This window comes from Fusarium tjaetaba (assembly GCF_013396195.1).
Source record: "Fusarium tjaetaba strain NRRL 66243 chromosome Unknown NRRL66243_c0000202, whole genome shotgun sequence".
Taxonomy (NCBI): domain Eukaryota; kingdom Fungi; phylum Ascomycota; class Sordariomycetes; order Hypocreales; family Nectriaceae; genus Fusarium; species Fusarium tjaetaba.
In genome coordinates this window covers 22,341-37,951 of record NW_023501398.1, presented here as the reverse complement: position 1 = coordinate 37,951, position 15,611 = coordinate 22,341, and the positions used below count along the sequence as shown (strand labels likewise).

Sequence of the window (15,611 nt, the reverse complement as noted above, 5' to 3'; positions counted from 1 at the left end):
GTCGAGGGCTTCTTTGCGGGGGACTTCGGGACGGGCGGGTTGGGGTGACGGTGAGGGGATGAGAGGTGCGTAGCCTGGTAGAGGAACTTTTTGAGGAAGAGCTGGTGGGAGACTTTGTAATGATGGTGTGTGTAGAGGTTCTTTTGGCGGAGGAGCAACGGGTTCTTTGGGTGGTCGACTCGGCTGTATTGAAGGTATTGGTGTTTGGCCTTCGTATTCAACGGCCCGTGGTCTCGAGATTGATGGGTAATTGTACGTATGCGACGTCGGTCGGTAATCATCATCAGTCCGTCTCTCCTGCGCCGAATCAAGAGCATGCCTCGTCGCCTCCATCTGCCGCCTCAAATCCTCATCATCCCCAACTCTTGCCCCATCCCACTGATCCCACCTCCCACCTCTTCTTCTCGACATGATATCCTCATCCGTGATCCCCGCCTGTCTCGTAGCCCTCCGCGCAGTATCCCTCCTCATCAATTCCTTCTGCGCAAGATCAACAGCCAGATCCTGGTTGTCAAACGCATCCAGAATCTTGGCATTGCCCGTTAGACTCGGATCGCGCGCTGCAAACTGTTCATATCGCGACGATGGTTCGGGCTCGGCATTCGAAAGCGCCATTCGTTCCCATTCTTTGACGGCATTCTCGATCTCGGGCTTCAGTTGTTCTAGGTCTTGGATGACACGCGGTATGCGTCGCGATAGCACTTTGTACACCTTTTTGTTGTCGGGATCTTTGAACTGTGGATGTGTCGGGATGTACTTGAGGACCAGCACGGAGTGTCGATACAGCATCATGTAAGCTCTTCCGAAATCGCCATCCGAGACTGCAAACGAAGCCTACGCCGTTAGCTGCGCACAAACAAAGATGCAGATAGTAAATGCAACAAACCTCTTGGTACAGCGTCTCAGCCGCACGTGTCCAGTGCTTAACCGGAATGTTTGTGTTGAACTTGAAGTTCTCCGCCTGAGCCACCAGCTCCTTGACGGTCTGCGGCCTGGTCGGCCTCATGGCAATCCTCGAGTCCATGGCGAAACAAAGACGAGTGTGACTTTATCGAGCTGGAAATGACTGTGCTAGAGTCGTCGAGGATTATATCCAGTTCATGGTTCGGGCGCCGCGTGGCTTGTTACTCAAAACAGTTCCAGCGTTTTAGGAGCTGCCTGGTGATGGAATCATTGAGAAAGACGGGTCCTGTGACGACGCACCCGTTGTTCGGTACCTTGATTGATTTGCCCCTCCATGCCCAATGGTGGGGGGGATTCATTTACCCGATACTGATTCCAAAGGGGAGGAGTATGCAAGTAGGCCGAAATGATGAAACGTTCAGCCTCATATCTGTGGCGTCGCAAGCCACTTCTCGAATCATGGAGTAGATGGCGTGTTTAGTTCCTGTGAATCGTACAATTCCATCTCCCATCTGCAATGCAATCCCCACGCTGTCTCACCGAGTCGGATATTCCTTGGAAGTTTCCTCAGTAACTTGAGTGCTTGTCCTTGCATCCCGATATCTTCCGGCTTTTTCTCTTTAGACATCGGGAGAATTCGCCAGCAAAAATACCCAGCAATCAAGGTTTAGGCTCGGGGAAACCGGGTCATGATCCTTGACGAGATACTTCCAGAAGAGGTAACAAGACAGACGACGGAGGAAAGATGCTCATTTTGAGAGAGTGCTTGATCAGGCAAGATCTCATCATGAAGTATAGAATGTGATGTATCTGCCAAGAGAAAGCTATCTCTTGGTCTGCCCCCAAACTTGGCATCATATATCAGCTTCATCATGATCATGCCCGCCACCATGTCGTGTCGGCCAAATACCAGTACACCCCACGGTGAAGGACGGTTATCGGCCCATCTATCCACGCCCATGACACCTCAGGTAAGGGGGGCATTGACCACGGTGTGGCCATGAGGGCCTTTGTTACTGAGGCTGCCAGGATAACATGTCGTATCCTCAACGAGTTGGGCATCTCCTGGCAGAATTTTTATAAGGGGGCTGATGAGGTTAAAAGCCGCTGTATCCCCCAGGTCTTGGATGGTAATAAAGTCTAGCATCATATCTCAATTCAAGCTCATTATTTCTCTCATACTTCTCTATCACTCACTCACTTACATCAAAATGGAGGTCATCAAGAACAACTCTATTGTCTCAAGCGTCGAGATCGACATCGACACCACCCGCAAAAGTAAACACCCTCACTCCCTCCCAAACCTCAACTCAACTAACATCCCCAGCCGCTGTCAACGCTGCAATTGACATCTTCACAATTGACCAAGGGCATGTCACCCTCCCCAACGACCTCTGCCCTCTCGACGCCCTCTCCAGCATTCTCCGCAGCATCTCCTCAGTCTTCGAGCTCGACGTCAGCGCTGATCTCGACCTAACATGCCGCAACATCCTGCACCGCATCCTCCAATCCATCTTCGACACCAACACCCAATCCGTCCTCGAAGAAGACTCCGAGATCTTTGCCCACCTGAGCTCCAAGCAAAAAGCCCGTATCCTCGCACAAGCCATCGCCGCCTTCACTGTAATCTTCCAGCGCTTGGCTCAGACTGGCGAGAAGGTCACGTATGGTGTTCTGAACCGTGAGGTGCAGCTCTTCACGGAGAGTGATCAGCGCCCATTGATGCAGAGTCTCATTGAGGGCGATGCTGTTTTTGAGAATTGTTCTCGCAAGAGCGACGTTGCTGAAGCTATCCTCTCTGCTATCGACGCAGACGAAGACGCTGCGACTCCTCAGCCCGTTGCTGCAGATGACAAGCACGACTTTATGTTCTCCCCCAGCGCAGCTCAAGACCACAAGAACATGGGCGTTCCGTGGGGCTTCAGCATCATGGCGATCAACTAAACCACATCACGAACTTTTAACTTAACGACTGGCGTTTTTTAAGGGACTCTCCGATTAGCGCGGCGCTCATAAAGTGCCAGGTATTTGCATTATAATAATCAGCGTACTGTAGAATATAACTCAACTCATGGTCTATTTTTCTTTCATCTCTCTCGTCATTACTGAGGTGCTTCCTTGCCCTGGCTTTGAGCTGCGGTCTGGATCTGAATGATCTCTGTCTTTTTCTTCTCAAGCTTCTCTTGTGTCTCCTTGATTGTGTCTTCTAGCCGTGTACTGAGAATATTAGCTTGCGGCATGTAGTGAAGAAGAATACTCACATTTCACTACTGATAAAGTCTAGACGACCCTTGACTGTGTTATCAGCCTCAAACTTGTCTTGCTTGAGCAACACTGGCCCAGCGAGTTTGTAGATTGTCTCTCCCTCTTGTAGTCGCTCAAATTCCTGATCCTCATTAGCCCATGCTCACTGTATCTCAAAACAACACTTACCTGCTGCACACCAAGATTCTCCTGCTTCTGGCCCTCCAACTTCTGTCGCGACGCCACAGCGTTCTGAAGTTCTACTCACAATCAGCATAATTCCCCTTCAAAATGTCCCTAAACATACCGCCTTGAAGCTTCTGAAAGTCTTCAGACAGCGCCTGTAACCGTGCTTGGGGATCAGACATGATGATGTAAAAAGCGGTAAAATATCACTAAGCAGATGAGAAAATGTCCTGCCTATTTCTGATTCGTCTTTTTGGAGCGTCCTTTAGTTGTCGCCTAAATCGCCAAGGCAGAGGTCGAGAAGCTCGAGGTAGAGGGTAAAGGTTGTGCAGCCCCTCTCTGCCCCGCTATAAGCATTGCGCTCAATCAATCCAATCCAACCGTGGATCTTGATGTTTCCCCGCCAATTCAATCCACCACCTACAGCCTGTACTGTACCTGTCCGTCTGTACCTACTGCCTTGCCTTGCTTGTTGCTGCACTGTTGCCTCATCACCGTCCGCCATCTTAATTCTGCTTCAACCTCTCGAGGCTCTGTTTGTTCCCTCCTCGACCCTCTCTTCGAAATCCCCTTACTCCTCTGGGAGCCTCGAGTCTCGTCACCCCCTCCCCCCACGTTCATCGACCCCAAACAACGTCACCATGTCGACCAACTTCCGCGATCGCGCCATCGCAGAGGTGCAGAAGGCGATCACAGCCGACCACAACAAGGAGTACCAAAAAGCCTTCGACCTATACATGTCCTCCATGGAGCTCTGGGTCAAGGCCCTCAAGTGGGAGAAGAACAAGGCCCTCAAAGTCACCATGCAGGAGAAGATGGCGACGTACCTCGACCGCGCAGAGAAGCTCAAGCAATTCCTCGCCGCTGAGAACGAGAGCGCAAACGGCGGCGGCGGAAAGGCCATCATGGGCGCTAACGGCAGCTCGACTGGCAAGGGGAAGCCGCAGGCTGGCGAGGACGACGACAGCAAGAAGTTGCGCAACGCGCTGTCTGGTGCTATTCTCCAGGAGAGGCCCAACGTGCGGTGGGAGGATATCGCTGGTCTCGAGGGTGCGAAGGAGACGCTGAAGGAGGCTGTTGTCCTCCCCATCAAGTTCCCCAGTCTGTTCCAGGGCAAGCGACAGGCGTGGAAGGGTATTCTGCTGTACGGTCCTCCAGGAACGGGTAAAAGTTACCTCGCCAAGGCTGTAGCGACAGAAGCAAACAGTACCTTTTTCAGTATCAGCAGTTCCGACTTGGTCAGCAAATGGATGGGTGAAAGTGAAAGGTACGTTCCCTGCAGTCATTAGGCGCTCTATCTAACCCCTGCAGACTCGTCAAGCTCCTCTTCTCCATGGCGCGCGAAAACAAGCCCTCGGTTATCTTCATCGACGAGATCGATGCCCTGTGCGGCCCAAGAGGTGAAGGCGAATCCGAGGCCTCACGTCGTATAAAGACCGAGATACTTGTTCAGATGGACGGTGTAGGCAACGACAGCAAGGGTATTCTGGTCCTGGGCGCCACCAATATTCCCTGGCAATTAGACGCTGCTATCCGCCGACGTTTCCAGCGCCGTGTGCATATTGGTCTTCCCGACATGAACGGTCGCGCGCGCATGTTCAAGCTAGCCATCGGCGATACTGAGACCTCGCTCCAGGCCAGCGATTACAATGTTCTTGCAGCGAAGTCAGAGGGAATGTCTGGCAGTGATATCGCCAACGTTGTTCAATCCGCTCTCATGCGACCAGTCCGCAAGATTCTACAAGCCACACACTTCAAGCCTGTAAGTTACCCCCTTCACAGCATTCGATCTCGACTAACAAACCCAGGTTATGAAAGACGGCAAGCGCATGTTGACGCCCTGCTCACCAGGCGACCCCGAAAAGATCGAGATGACATACGACGACGTCTCATCCGACGAACTACTTGCACCAGATGTAGCGCTGAAGGATTTCGAGATGGCGCTTGACGATTCGCATCCAACTGTTTCCAAGGATGATATTGCAAGGCAGATTGAGTGGACCAATGAATTTGGAAGCGAGGGCGCATGATAGGGGAGAACAGACAGATATATAAACACAAGGGAGGTAGCGAGTTTACAGGATTATGTCTTAGCATGGCGGCGTCTTGTGGAGTTTTTATTTATCTCGTAGCTTGGCTTGACTTGGGAACATGGTGTGTGGGTAAATGAAATGAATGTTGATATATATACACGATTTTGAGTAAAGGTCCAGGCAGAGCAACCCGAGTGAATGATGATGGTGGGAGAGCTGTACAGATTGGGTTTAGCGTTAGATGCTTGATGATGCTGAAGTGCAGGGTAATTGAAGGACAATTGAAGTGAAGCATCAATGTCAGCCATGTAAAGGCCCAAGGAAAATGAATTGTTGATTAAAGAACTTCTTACAACTTTCTATTTAGTTCAATATACAAGGTAAGGTAGTCAAGATAACCTCTGATCTATGATGGAGTTGCGACTCTGCCCAGAACGCACGTCGAGTTAAGATTTCTTTAGTCCAATAAGCAAACCTGGCTCGATGACCCAGCAAAAAAGGCAGCTTCATAACCAAAAGACAACAACTTTTGGTACATGATGAAGTTGCTTCTTGCAAAGCTAAATACCTTACCTAAACTTTGACTCAGCCAATCCCAAGCTCTTTCGGAAGTTGGCTGGCTGCCTCTAACTCCTGGTAAATCACAGCTTACAGCTTTCATGATGGAGTGCAACCCCCCCAGGTTCATCGGCGTGCCAAGTCAATGCCAGCAAAGGGAATTGTGATTCAAAAAAGCGAAAAAAAGGACCAGGGCAAAGGAGGGTCAGATGAGATGAGGATACAAAAGAATCTTAAGTACCTAAAAACAGCAATCGTCATGAAAAACAAGCTCAACTGCAGAGTAGAGAGAGAGGCTGTCTGTAAACCACTTTAAAGCCATTGCCCCACTATCTTTATCTTATCCATCTTATCGAGCGGTATCCCACGGCAAAAACATAATTTCATCCCATCGCCAACCATCCCACCATCCATGACCACCCAAACGCCATACACATCCCCATGTTCATCGCCTTCAAAAATGCTCGCTCATCACTCCCACGGCGTATCCGCCCTTCACCCTCCCTAACTCGCCACGCCTCCAGCAAAATCACAAGCGAACAACTCGAACCCTCAAACGAACTCTCCCAACGCCTACAAGATACAGGACTATGGCAATGGACTCAGAAAGCCGGCCGCCCCAAAGCGCCTGTAGGCGACAAGCACCGCGCCAACCTCGTCAGCCAAAGTCTCTGCGGTACGATAACCCCTCGATTTCTTGGTTTGAAGCTTATTGTGTAGATGATATTGCTCAATACATCGGCCCCTCGTTCGATCGCCATAAAGGATGCGACATTGTCGATATAAACCCCGGCCCCGGCCTCTGGAGTCGCACTCTCCATGATCTCGTGCAGCCCCGAAAACACATCCTCATGGAACCTGATATTGAGCTATACAGGCCGTTTTTGGGCGACTTCCTCGACAAACCCAACGTCGAAGCCGTTCCCAAAGCCGGTATCCTCTGGAAAGACCTAACCTCCATCCTCGAATCCCTCCCTCACCAAACCGCCCGCGATCCCGCCGCCGAGCCCGAACGCAACGACACACTCCTCGTCAACGTCAACCTGTGCTACTGCCCACCGAAGAAGTACCAATCATTCGAGTGCGTAAGCACAATGGTTCTCTACCAGCTCATGTCCAGCATCCGCACCGCCTCGCTCTTCCAGCAATACGGTCTCGTGCGCATGCTAGTATGGATCTCCGACGACGGCAAACGGCGCCTCCTCCCACGAAGTGCCATCCGTCGAAAACGCAGCGCCTTTGAAGCAGAGCTCTCCCTCGAATGGCTCCATGAAATCTGTGGCCATGACGTCGAGGTCGAAGATCGTTATGAGCTCCGCGATGAGTGGATCAACATGGAGTCGGGGTACAACTGCCTCGAGCGCATGAAGAAAGCTGGATTGACGATGCCCAAGGGCCGCGAGACGATCATGTACAAGAATCTCAGCGCCAACCGAAAAGTCGCCGGCAAGAAGCTCGCAGGCGTTCATCCACCCCGACATATGCGACCTTTCCGCGAAGAACTCGAAGGTTTAGAAACAGCATTCAAAGAGGACAGCGCCTCAGAGGCATCCAGACGCTTAAAAATGCTGCGCTACCGCGAAAAATACGACGCAGCGGATTCGCAGCTCTTCCTCGAACTCCTCCAGCAGCAGGAGCTCCTCAACAAGCTCTGGAAAAAGTCACCCAAGGAATTCCGCGCCGCCGAAGCAGAATTCAACGCCCGTCTCGACGTCGTCAAGAAAAACACACGGAAAGAATGGCTCATGGTCCGCGATAACTACCACCTCTTCCGTCAAGAAACTCCAACTCTATACTGGGACCGTCGCCCCTTTGAGCCTCTCGCCGCACGCGCCGATGAATTCTATCCCCGCATGCCCTGCGCTCTGCTCGACCTGCAGCCCAAGGCCATGAATAAGTACACACGGCAGCACGGCCCGACTTCGCGAAACGGTACCATCTCAGATACCATGCTCCGCTACTGGTTCCAGCACATGCTTGCACCAATAACGAGCTCAATGGACGGCGTTTGGCCTGGCTTTGGCGACTGTGCAGCTGATATCAAATCGCTTCGTGATCCCAAGCTCGGCGGATCTCCTCTCTCAGGACATGGAGAGTTGGTAGCGCGCTGTGTTACGCAGGATCAATGGGCGGATATAATCAAGGCATATCTGGAGTGGCCGTTTGCTCCAGAGTATACTACGCTTGTGGGGAGGTTGATGGATGATTATGACATTGACCCACCTCAAGAAGACGAGTCCAAGGGTTCCTCCATGGGCGGTGTTATATGAATTGTACGAATACAGCGACACATAAAATATTTTACATGTACCATAGACAAAATAGAAGTGTATATCATGATAATTGATACAATGGACTGAGAACTCATTCTGAGCTGTAACTTATGTACTGTACTTGACTTAGATGCCATAAACCCCGGTCGTTGTCCGTAGAGCAAAACGACATGCATCAAAAATAAAACCACGCCAAAACGCCATCGCCTACCAAATCAAGGCCAACTCCACACAATGATGTATCATATCTTCAACTTGCTCCACGTCTTCTCGATAGACGGATCCTTGAGCGCATCGTCAACCCACCCCATCTTATCCCTATCATCCGCAATGACCCTGCCGTACTCCAACAACAACCGCAGCACATAGATCTGCATGTCCTCTTTTCTGAGTACTTTATTCGCCCACTCTTTGCCCTCGAGCGCAATTCGCTGCGCAGCTTTATCGTGACCGCTTGTTTCGCCGTACCCTCTGAAATACTCCATTATGCCGTAAAAGTCCTGGAATCTGTTGTCCATGGGGACGAAGTGCACCCACGGCACGAGACGGCTGTCGTGCCATTCTCTGAAGAGGGTTGCTTTTATGGGGAGGGATGTCGAGTTGAGGAAGCCGAGGTAACGACCTGAGAAAGAGTTTCCGTCGATATCGGGAACGTATTTGTAGTCGAACTGCTCGTGCATGTCCATGCCGTCAACCTTGGCGAAGTAGTGATCCGTGTACCAGCACCGTCCGTCATCTTCAGAGGGTGAGCACATGAGATCCACGAAGCCTACTTCAGACCACTCGCCGACCCACTCCCCAAGACGACCATCAGCTTGCGCGTGAAGATGATACTTCTCCGAAGGAAGGACGAAATTCTCAGGCTTCTCCTTACCGTGCTCAACAGCCGAGACCTTTGTCTGGTTGAGCATCGAGACAAAGCGATGACGGTGAAAACCACGCCAATTCTCAGGCTTATTCTTGCCTCCCGTCGCGACGCCACGCCAGACCACAGTATTTCCCTTATTCTGCCACTCCACATCATTATCCTCACCGCCCGTGAAGCGATCCTCTCCCTTCCAGTAAATCGGCGGCGGGAGCAGAATTTCGTTGTTGATGGCGAGTTTCGAGCCGCCAAACATAGGAAACAGGACTTTTGTAGAAGAAACTGAGATTGGGTTGATCAAAAGACCGTTTAGGCCTTGGAGGTCGGGTTGGTGGCAGATTTCGCTCGATAGTGTAAAATTGGAGACGTAGCCTGCGAAAGAGTGCTTCTCGGCGTTGGAGATGTCGATTTCGGGGGGGTGGTTGAAGGATTCTTTTAGAGGCGCTTGGCGGGCTGGACTGTCTGGGGGACATCCTCGACGGGCAATTGGCCAGTATGGGCCTGTGTCTGTTAGCAAACGCCATGGTAAAAGTCTCTGTCTGACGTACTAGTCTTTTCCCATCGCTTGAAAGGAATTCTGACGTCCCTGTCATGTCGTCCAGCAGTAGGAAGCTTCTGAAACTCTGAGACAACCTCCTTCGCAGGCCATAGACTCCGCGACGCAGCGCCCTTGGTCATGTATCCATCAATATCCTCCCACGGCACCACAAGACGGGGTTCGTCCATCGCATTCAACGGCATATCCAGATCAGGAACCATATGTTCAATAGAGCGAATCATATCAAGCCAAATCAACGTCCAGAACCAATCACTCGTTGAATTGGCTTTACCGTTTCGAATGTGGATCGACATCTCAAAGCTGTACGCCTCTTTTCGGATGATAGGTTGGGGAACGCCCCAAAACGGGTCGATATCGTGGTAAACCTGATCCCAGAACTCCTCCACCACAATGGCGTTGTTCTGCTTGGCGAAGTCCCACCATTTGTCGAAACCTGGCGGGGGATGACGACCACGGCGTTTACGGTACGCTTGGGCTGCTTCTTCGAGGGTATGCGATTCTCTGGAGAGGAGATCTTTGTATCGTTTTCCGCCGTCGTTGATGAGCTTGTCAATCGGATGAGCGCCCTGCACGGGTTTATTTGAGAACTTTATAAGTTAGCACGTGTCACCAAGCTCGCAGGCTTAAAACATACAGGTTGCTCTGCTGCCTTCACAGGAAACGAATCAGCGCCCTCAGCAGCAGCAGGTTGTGATTTCTGTATCGGTAGCAGAGACGGCGCAGGAGAGCGATTGCTAAAGGACCAGAACGCAAAGAGGACGAGAGCAGCGAGGGCGCCGAATCGAATGAAGGAGGAGCTGCGCCGCGTCCTGAACCCAGGCGCAAGCATCTTGGGCATGTCGTCGGTATTCGACAGTGAAATGATCGTAGCCGATTACGGCGCAGAAATCTGACGCCAGCGACAGAAATCGAAATGCGCAGGGTTTTTGAGGGCGAAAAGGGATGACGAATGCGGTAGTGGAAGAGAAAGAGGTGGTCGATCGCGGGGCAGGGCGACGGTTTATTTTTGGTGAGACTAGTCGACGAAGATAAAAAAAAAGAAAACGTCGAAGATAGTGAAAGCAGTCGCTCTTTTCAACACATGATTAATCGATCTGTGAGTGAGTATGGCCGTTCGGGAACGGAAGATGCCAAGTCGTTCGTTTTGGGTTATGTATGTATGTATATCTGCAGTGTGCCCGTTCAAACGTACTGTAACGTGGGGAGGGTGGGTTTAAAGTGTTTGTAGAGACTGGACAGACAAGGATTGTCAAAACAAAAAAGGGGGTTTATCTTGAAGATATCCACCGAGTCAATGTGAGGTTTTTTTCTAGTCGTGGAAGAGAGAGTGAGAGAGGTTTTAGGAGAATGCAAGAGAAACAAAGGAACAAGCACGAATCGCTGGAATGGAATGAGGGAGGGAGTTTAGTTAGGATTGAAAGGAGCTTGTGCAAGCAAGTCAATTTGCGTGCGATGAATCTCAAATAGCAAAGCAGGGAACAGCTCCAGCTTCAGACTAGCCCAACCTAAAATGTGGGATCTCACCAATTTAGCTGCCGTGGTACTTCCCACTCTGTAATAAATCTGCAGGAGATGGAGGTACAACGACTCAGGGGCTTGGACGGGCGATTTTGGAGTAGGGGACGTTTCTGTGGGTCTCTCTGCATCGGGGGTTCTTAATTTTTCCCTTTGCTACAGGGGGAGTTAGGTGCTGTAGGCGCTGGAAAGTCCACATTATGTGTTGCATCTTGGGATTAAACTTGGATAAATCAGGGGTCGATCAGACGCTTTACACGCGTCATGTAGTATTCTACGGTGGCACTGTTTTTTCCTTTACAGAAGGTAGGTACTTTTTGAGATTCATCTGACGGGAAACGTGTTTGGTGTCTCAGAGAGAAAGTAGCCAATCTCATTGCTAGAGTATGTATCGGTTAGACAAGTTCAAGGGAGGACAGTGTTCCTCTTTTTTTTGCAACGTCGCCTGTGATGAAAGGACAAGGCGGGTTGATGTGAGTTGCACAGTTTCATTGGGAGGTGATCCATGAGGGGGACGCGTGTCAGAGCTGTTTCTGATTACAGGTACAGGGATTCTCTCATCAACTTGCAACTTGGACAATAGTCATGGCGATGAATATTAATGATCATTCCTCACCGTAAAAATAGGTATTTAATGAGCATGTCCACTTCTAGCTTCAAGTTACAATCCAAAGTCCCACTGGATTATCATACTGCAAGGTTCACAACGGACGACGTTTCGATAGCCAAGCTTTTTTTTTGTGTTTCTCCAAATAGTTTGTTTAATTTCAGCCGCACAGAATCGATCTAATCCCATCACTCCCGACGGCGCATGCAGCGGTTTGAATTGAGCCCCTGAACGGTGTGGCTGCTAGTCTCCGCTCCCGGGCACGCGATCTCTACCAAAGATCCATGGATGAATTGAATATTGAATGAGATCAAGTGGATATCGAATTTGCCTGTGTTTGTTTACATGCCGTCAGGAGGGTCATTGCTGGAGAGTGTTTGTTGATCATCGCTGAATGTTTGGCTATCACAATCCCACTGGAACACCACCAAATTGGCAAACACTGGAGTCACTGTTTGCAACACAGATCTGCAAAACAGAGACAGGTTCACGGGATCTTGCGCCTGAATCACAAATAGAACCAGACCTCGAAGCTGACGTCTTGGCACGACTCACCCTCAGGCGGACTACCGGTTCGTTAGCACAAGAATACCGGTAGTCAAGGTCAGCCCCATCTCGTAAAACCAGCAATTCGATACATTCCTGCATCTCGAATTCTCTCAGGGTTATCAAGATGCTAAGCTTTTTCCAGTGGAGAACGCATCCGAAACAAACGAGAGTCTAAAAACCCCGATGTCATTGAATACGAGCTGTCATGGAATTTTCCATATGGATAGTCAGCTGATCTAGACTTCTGAGTCAGCCTACGTCAGTCCTCTTCATTCCATACCAATTGTTCTTTTCCGTATATTCACGATCTGTGTATGATGTGACCATGTCCATTGGCTCGCCTGGGTTGGAGAATATCGCGAATGACCTCGGTGTTTCTCGTCCTACCCCAATCTGCTGCTTGCTTATCCGGTCGGCTCACTTTGTCCAACAGAGTGATCTGTCAACTTCGCCAATAATTGCCAGAATATTAAATCCCTCTGTGGCCTGCCGTATCCGTCTCGAGATCCGCGTTCCGTCATGTGAGGTTCTTTTCTGTGTCGCCAAGGCCGGACAATCCCTTCACTTCTGAATCCCCGAGTTTTTGACTGAGTATGCGAGTTGGCGGCCTGTCGAGAACAAAGCGTCGAGATCATCGACAGCTTCAGTGAGAATTGCTAGTGGGGTAAAAGGTGCGGCTCCGGAGCTTCCCCAGCTCAAGGAAATAAACCGGTCTCACTCAATGACGGTTGACATCAAGTCCTCTCGAATCTTCCTCGTCGGCGTAAAATCGGTCTACGACCTTTCGTCGTCTTGCGTAAAAAGTTCCATCTCAGCCGGGTCACGTCGGTCCAATTCTGGGTCATTGATAACAAGCCCCAACCATGAGAACAAATTTGCGGGCGCTGGAGCGTGGGACGCAGAGACACAGCAAACTCCAGAAAGCTAGTAACTTAGGGGAAAGTTGCAGAGACAGCTAGTAACTTAGGGGAAGGCAGACCCGCGACTCTTATGCGCCGACTCCTCCGTCGAAAACACAGCTAGTAACTTAGGGGTAAAGAGTGCCGACCACGACCATGGCATGCGCCAGAGGTATTACCTAACATTACATAAGATCAATAGAGGCTATCTACGGCTGTGAGCGGTGCATCCCACGTCCCATGGCCGCCGGCAAACACAGCAGAGATGATGTGAATGAAGATGATGTCTGATGAGAAGATGTAGAGGTATTGGACAAGGCGAAAAACATAGGATATATATCGTCGGCACTTGACGCAAAGTGGAGGAGACGTGCTCGAATTGGGGAATCGGGGATTTTGGAGCAGACGGGAATTGAATGGACACATAGTGAGGGAAAAACTGGAGAAGATGTGCGTAAGAGAAACCCAGATGAGCGGGACCAACAGAATCACAGCATCTGTATCTGTCATTCGAAAGGGCTGTCTTATGACCCTTGACATGTGCCAGTCACCAGTGGCAGGCTGTTGATAACCTTTGGAGAGTGTAAGAGAAACCCCCGCGCCCGCCCGAAGCCGACGCTATTACCTTATCCATATTCAATTGTCTTGGGGAGATGGAGGGAGACAATAGGTGTCTGTGCCGCCGGCCGATTGCAGCCATGAGAGGGTTCAAAGAGGCCGAGAGAGGATGAGAAATGTCATTGACCCTCCGAATACAAATGGAGGCTTCTTCCCATATCTTTCTACTACTCAATCTCTTCTCAAACTCAACTCAACTCTACTCAACCCATCTTCACTTCTTCACTTCTTATCTTCACTTCATTTCCCCTTATCTTATCACTACGTCACCCCCCACATTCCGCCCATCATGAACACCGGTCTCGTCAACAGCCGCTTCCTCTCCAAGCCCGATGAAGTCGGCATCGTCGCCGTCGGTTTCTCCGGCGGCCAGCCCAAGGCCGGCGTCGACATCGGTCCCGCCGCCCTCATCGAGTCCGGCCTCCTCACCGAGATCCGCGACGAGCTCGGCTACAAGCTCTTCGGCGACGAGTCCGTCCAGCAGTTCGAGGACCTCGTCCCCGAGTCTGACCCTGACTACCGCGGCATGAAGAAGGCCCGTCACGCATCCGCCGTCACCCGCAAGATCGCTTCGCACACATACGAGCACTCGCGCGAGGGTCGCATGACGCTTACGCTCGGCGGTGATCACAGTATTGCGATTGGTACTATTGCTGGTACTGCCAAGGCTACGCGGGAGAGGCTGAACCGTGAGATTGCTGTTATCTGGGTTGATGCGCACGCGGACATCAACACTCCTGAGAGCAGTGATAGCGGAAACATTCACGGCATGCCTGTTGCTTTCCTGACTGGTCTTGCCAAGGAGGATAAAGAGGAGTACTTTGGCTGGCTCGAGGATGACATGCGCTTGAGCGTCAAGAAGCTCGTCTACATTGGTCTTCGATCCGTTGATATCGGCGAGAAGAAGATTCTCCGTGAGCACGGCATCAAGGCTTTCAGCATGCACGATGTCGACCGGTAAGCCTTTGACTTCTGCGCTCATGAGCTTTACTAACCTTTGCAGACATGGTATCGGCCGCGTTGTCGAGATGGCCCTCGCTCACATCGGAAACGACACCCCCATCCATCTATCCTTCGACGTTGATGCCCTCGACCCCATGTGGGCGCCCAGCACCGGCACACCCGTCCGCGGCGGACTGACTCTGCGCGAGGGAGACTTCATCTGCGAGAGCGTGCACGAGACAGGAAACCTCGTCGCCATTGATCTCGTCGAGGTGAACCCTCAGCTCGCAGATGGCAAGCAAGCGGAGCAGAACACAATCCACGCTGGATGTTCACTGGTGCGGTGTGCTCTTGGCGAGACTCTTTTGTAAAATGTTGAATTAGGGAGGGTGGTGTTTTGTGAGATGATTGATGATATCCTTGAGTTGAATGGGTCGGTGCATATGCATTAGGTATTCTACATAACATACAAGCGCTGGCTGCGCTGCGAGATCGCTCTCGAAATAAAATGTCTTTTTTCTTTCCTCGGGACTTGATGAAACCATCGGCACGTTCGGGACTGAAACGTAATAAATAATTTCTCCGATCTTCTGATCAATCGTAAAGAAATCATCTTAAAGGCTGGAAAATGGATCTTGTCTTTTGACGTGTAACCATTCAGAAGCCATCGCAGCGTCATCGTCCCCTGTTGCGTCGCATCCCCAGCCACCAACCAACCCCCTCTATCCGAAGCCTCACCCAAAAACGCTTTGTTGCAATTTCACACTTGACCTCAATTGGATGCAACCATTTTCATCCCCTGTCTTGTTGACTTTTGTTCTTTTTTGCTTCTCTTCTTCTTGAGTATCAAAAACACCAAC

General features: G+C 50.8%; 7 protein-coding genes across 7 annotated transcripts; 4 read left to right on the top strand and 3 right to left on the bottom strand.

Annotated features, from left to right (window-relative positions):
- FTJAE_9071 (AMSH-like protease sst2) lies at positions 1-1,024 on the bottom strand (the record flags this gene model as incomplete). The annotated part of the gene is made up of 2 exons (XM_037355954.1): positions 1-834; positions 887-1,024. Coding segments are annotated over 2 exons (972 nt in total), but the record flags the coding sequence as incomplete, so codon positions are not given.
- Positions 1,025-2,114: 1,090 nt separating this feature from the next.
- On the top strand, positions 2,115-2,847 carry FTJAE_9070 (uncharacterized protein; the record flags this gene model as incomplete). Its single annotated transcript, XM_037355953.1, has 2 exons — positions 2,115-2,181; positions 2,231-2,847. The coding sequence occupies 2 exons, from the start codon at positions 2,115-2,117 to the stop codon at positions 2,845-2,847; spliced, it is 684 nt and encodes a 227-aa protein (XP_037203873.1).
- Positions 2,848-3,005: 158 nt separating this feature from the next.
- FTJAE_9069 (prefoldin beta subunit) lies at positions 3,006-3,515 on the bottom strand (the record flags this gene model as incomplete). The annotated part of the gene is made up of 4 exons (XM_037355951.1): positions 3,006-3,120; positions 3,165-3,289; positions 3,337-3,407; positions 3,455-3,515. 4 exons carry the CDS (start codon positions 3,513-3,515, stop codon positions 3,006-3,008), a joined length of 372 nt encoding a protein of 123 aa, XP_037203872.1.
- Positions 3,516-3,974: 459 nt separating this feature from the next.
- Positions 3,975-5,363, top strand: FTJAE_9068 (vacuolar sorting-associated 4; the record flags this gene model as incomplete). Its single annotated transcript, XM_037355950.1, has 3 exons — positions 3,975-4,600; positions 4,645-5,095; positions 5,142-5,363. 3 exons carry the CDS (start codon positions 3,975-3,977, stop codon positions 5,361-5,363), a joined length of 1,299 nt encoding a protein of 432 aa, XP_037203871.1.
- Positions 5,364-6,365: 1,002 nt separating this feature from the next.
- Positions 6,366-8,194, top strand: FTJAE_9067 (mitochondrial transcription factor 1; the record flags this gene model as incomplete). The annotated part of the gene is made up of 2 exons (XM_037355949.1): positions 6,366-6,600; positions 6,645-8,194. 2 exons carry the CDS (start codon positions 6,366-6,368, stop codon positions 8,192-8,194), a joined length of 1,785 nt encoding a protein of 594 aa, XP_037203870.1.
- A 245-nt stretch (positions 8,195-8,439) lies between these two features.
- Positions 8,440-10,450, bottom strand: FTJAE_9066 (capsular associated (CAP10); the record flags this gene model as incomplete). The annotated part of the gene is made up of 3 exons (XM_037355948.1): positions 8,440-9,563; positions 9,611-10,187; positions 10,256-10,450. The coding sequence occupies 3 exons, from the start codon at positions 10,448-10,450 to the stop codon at positions 8,440-8,442; spliced, it is 1,896 nt and encodes a 631-aa protein (XP_037203869.1).
- A 3,648-nt stretch (positions 10,451-14,098) lies between these two features.
- On the top strand, positions 14,099-15,122 carry FTJAE_9065 (arginase; the record flags this gene model as incomplete). Its single annotated transcript, XM_037355947.1, has 2 exons — positions 14,099-14,766; positions 14,813-15,122. 2 exons carry the CDS (start codon positions 14,099-14,101, stop codon positions 15,120-15,122), a joined length of 978 nt encoding a protein of 325 aa, XP_037203868.1.
- Between the last annotated feature and the right edge of the window lie 489 nt (positions 15,123-15,611).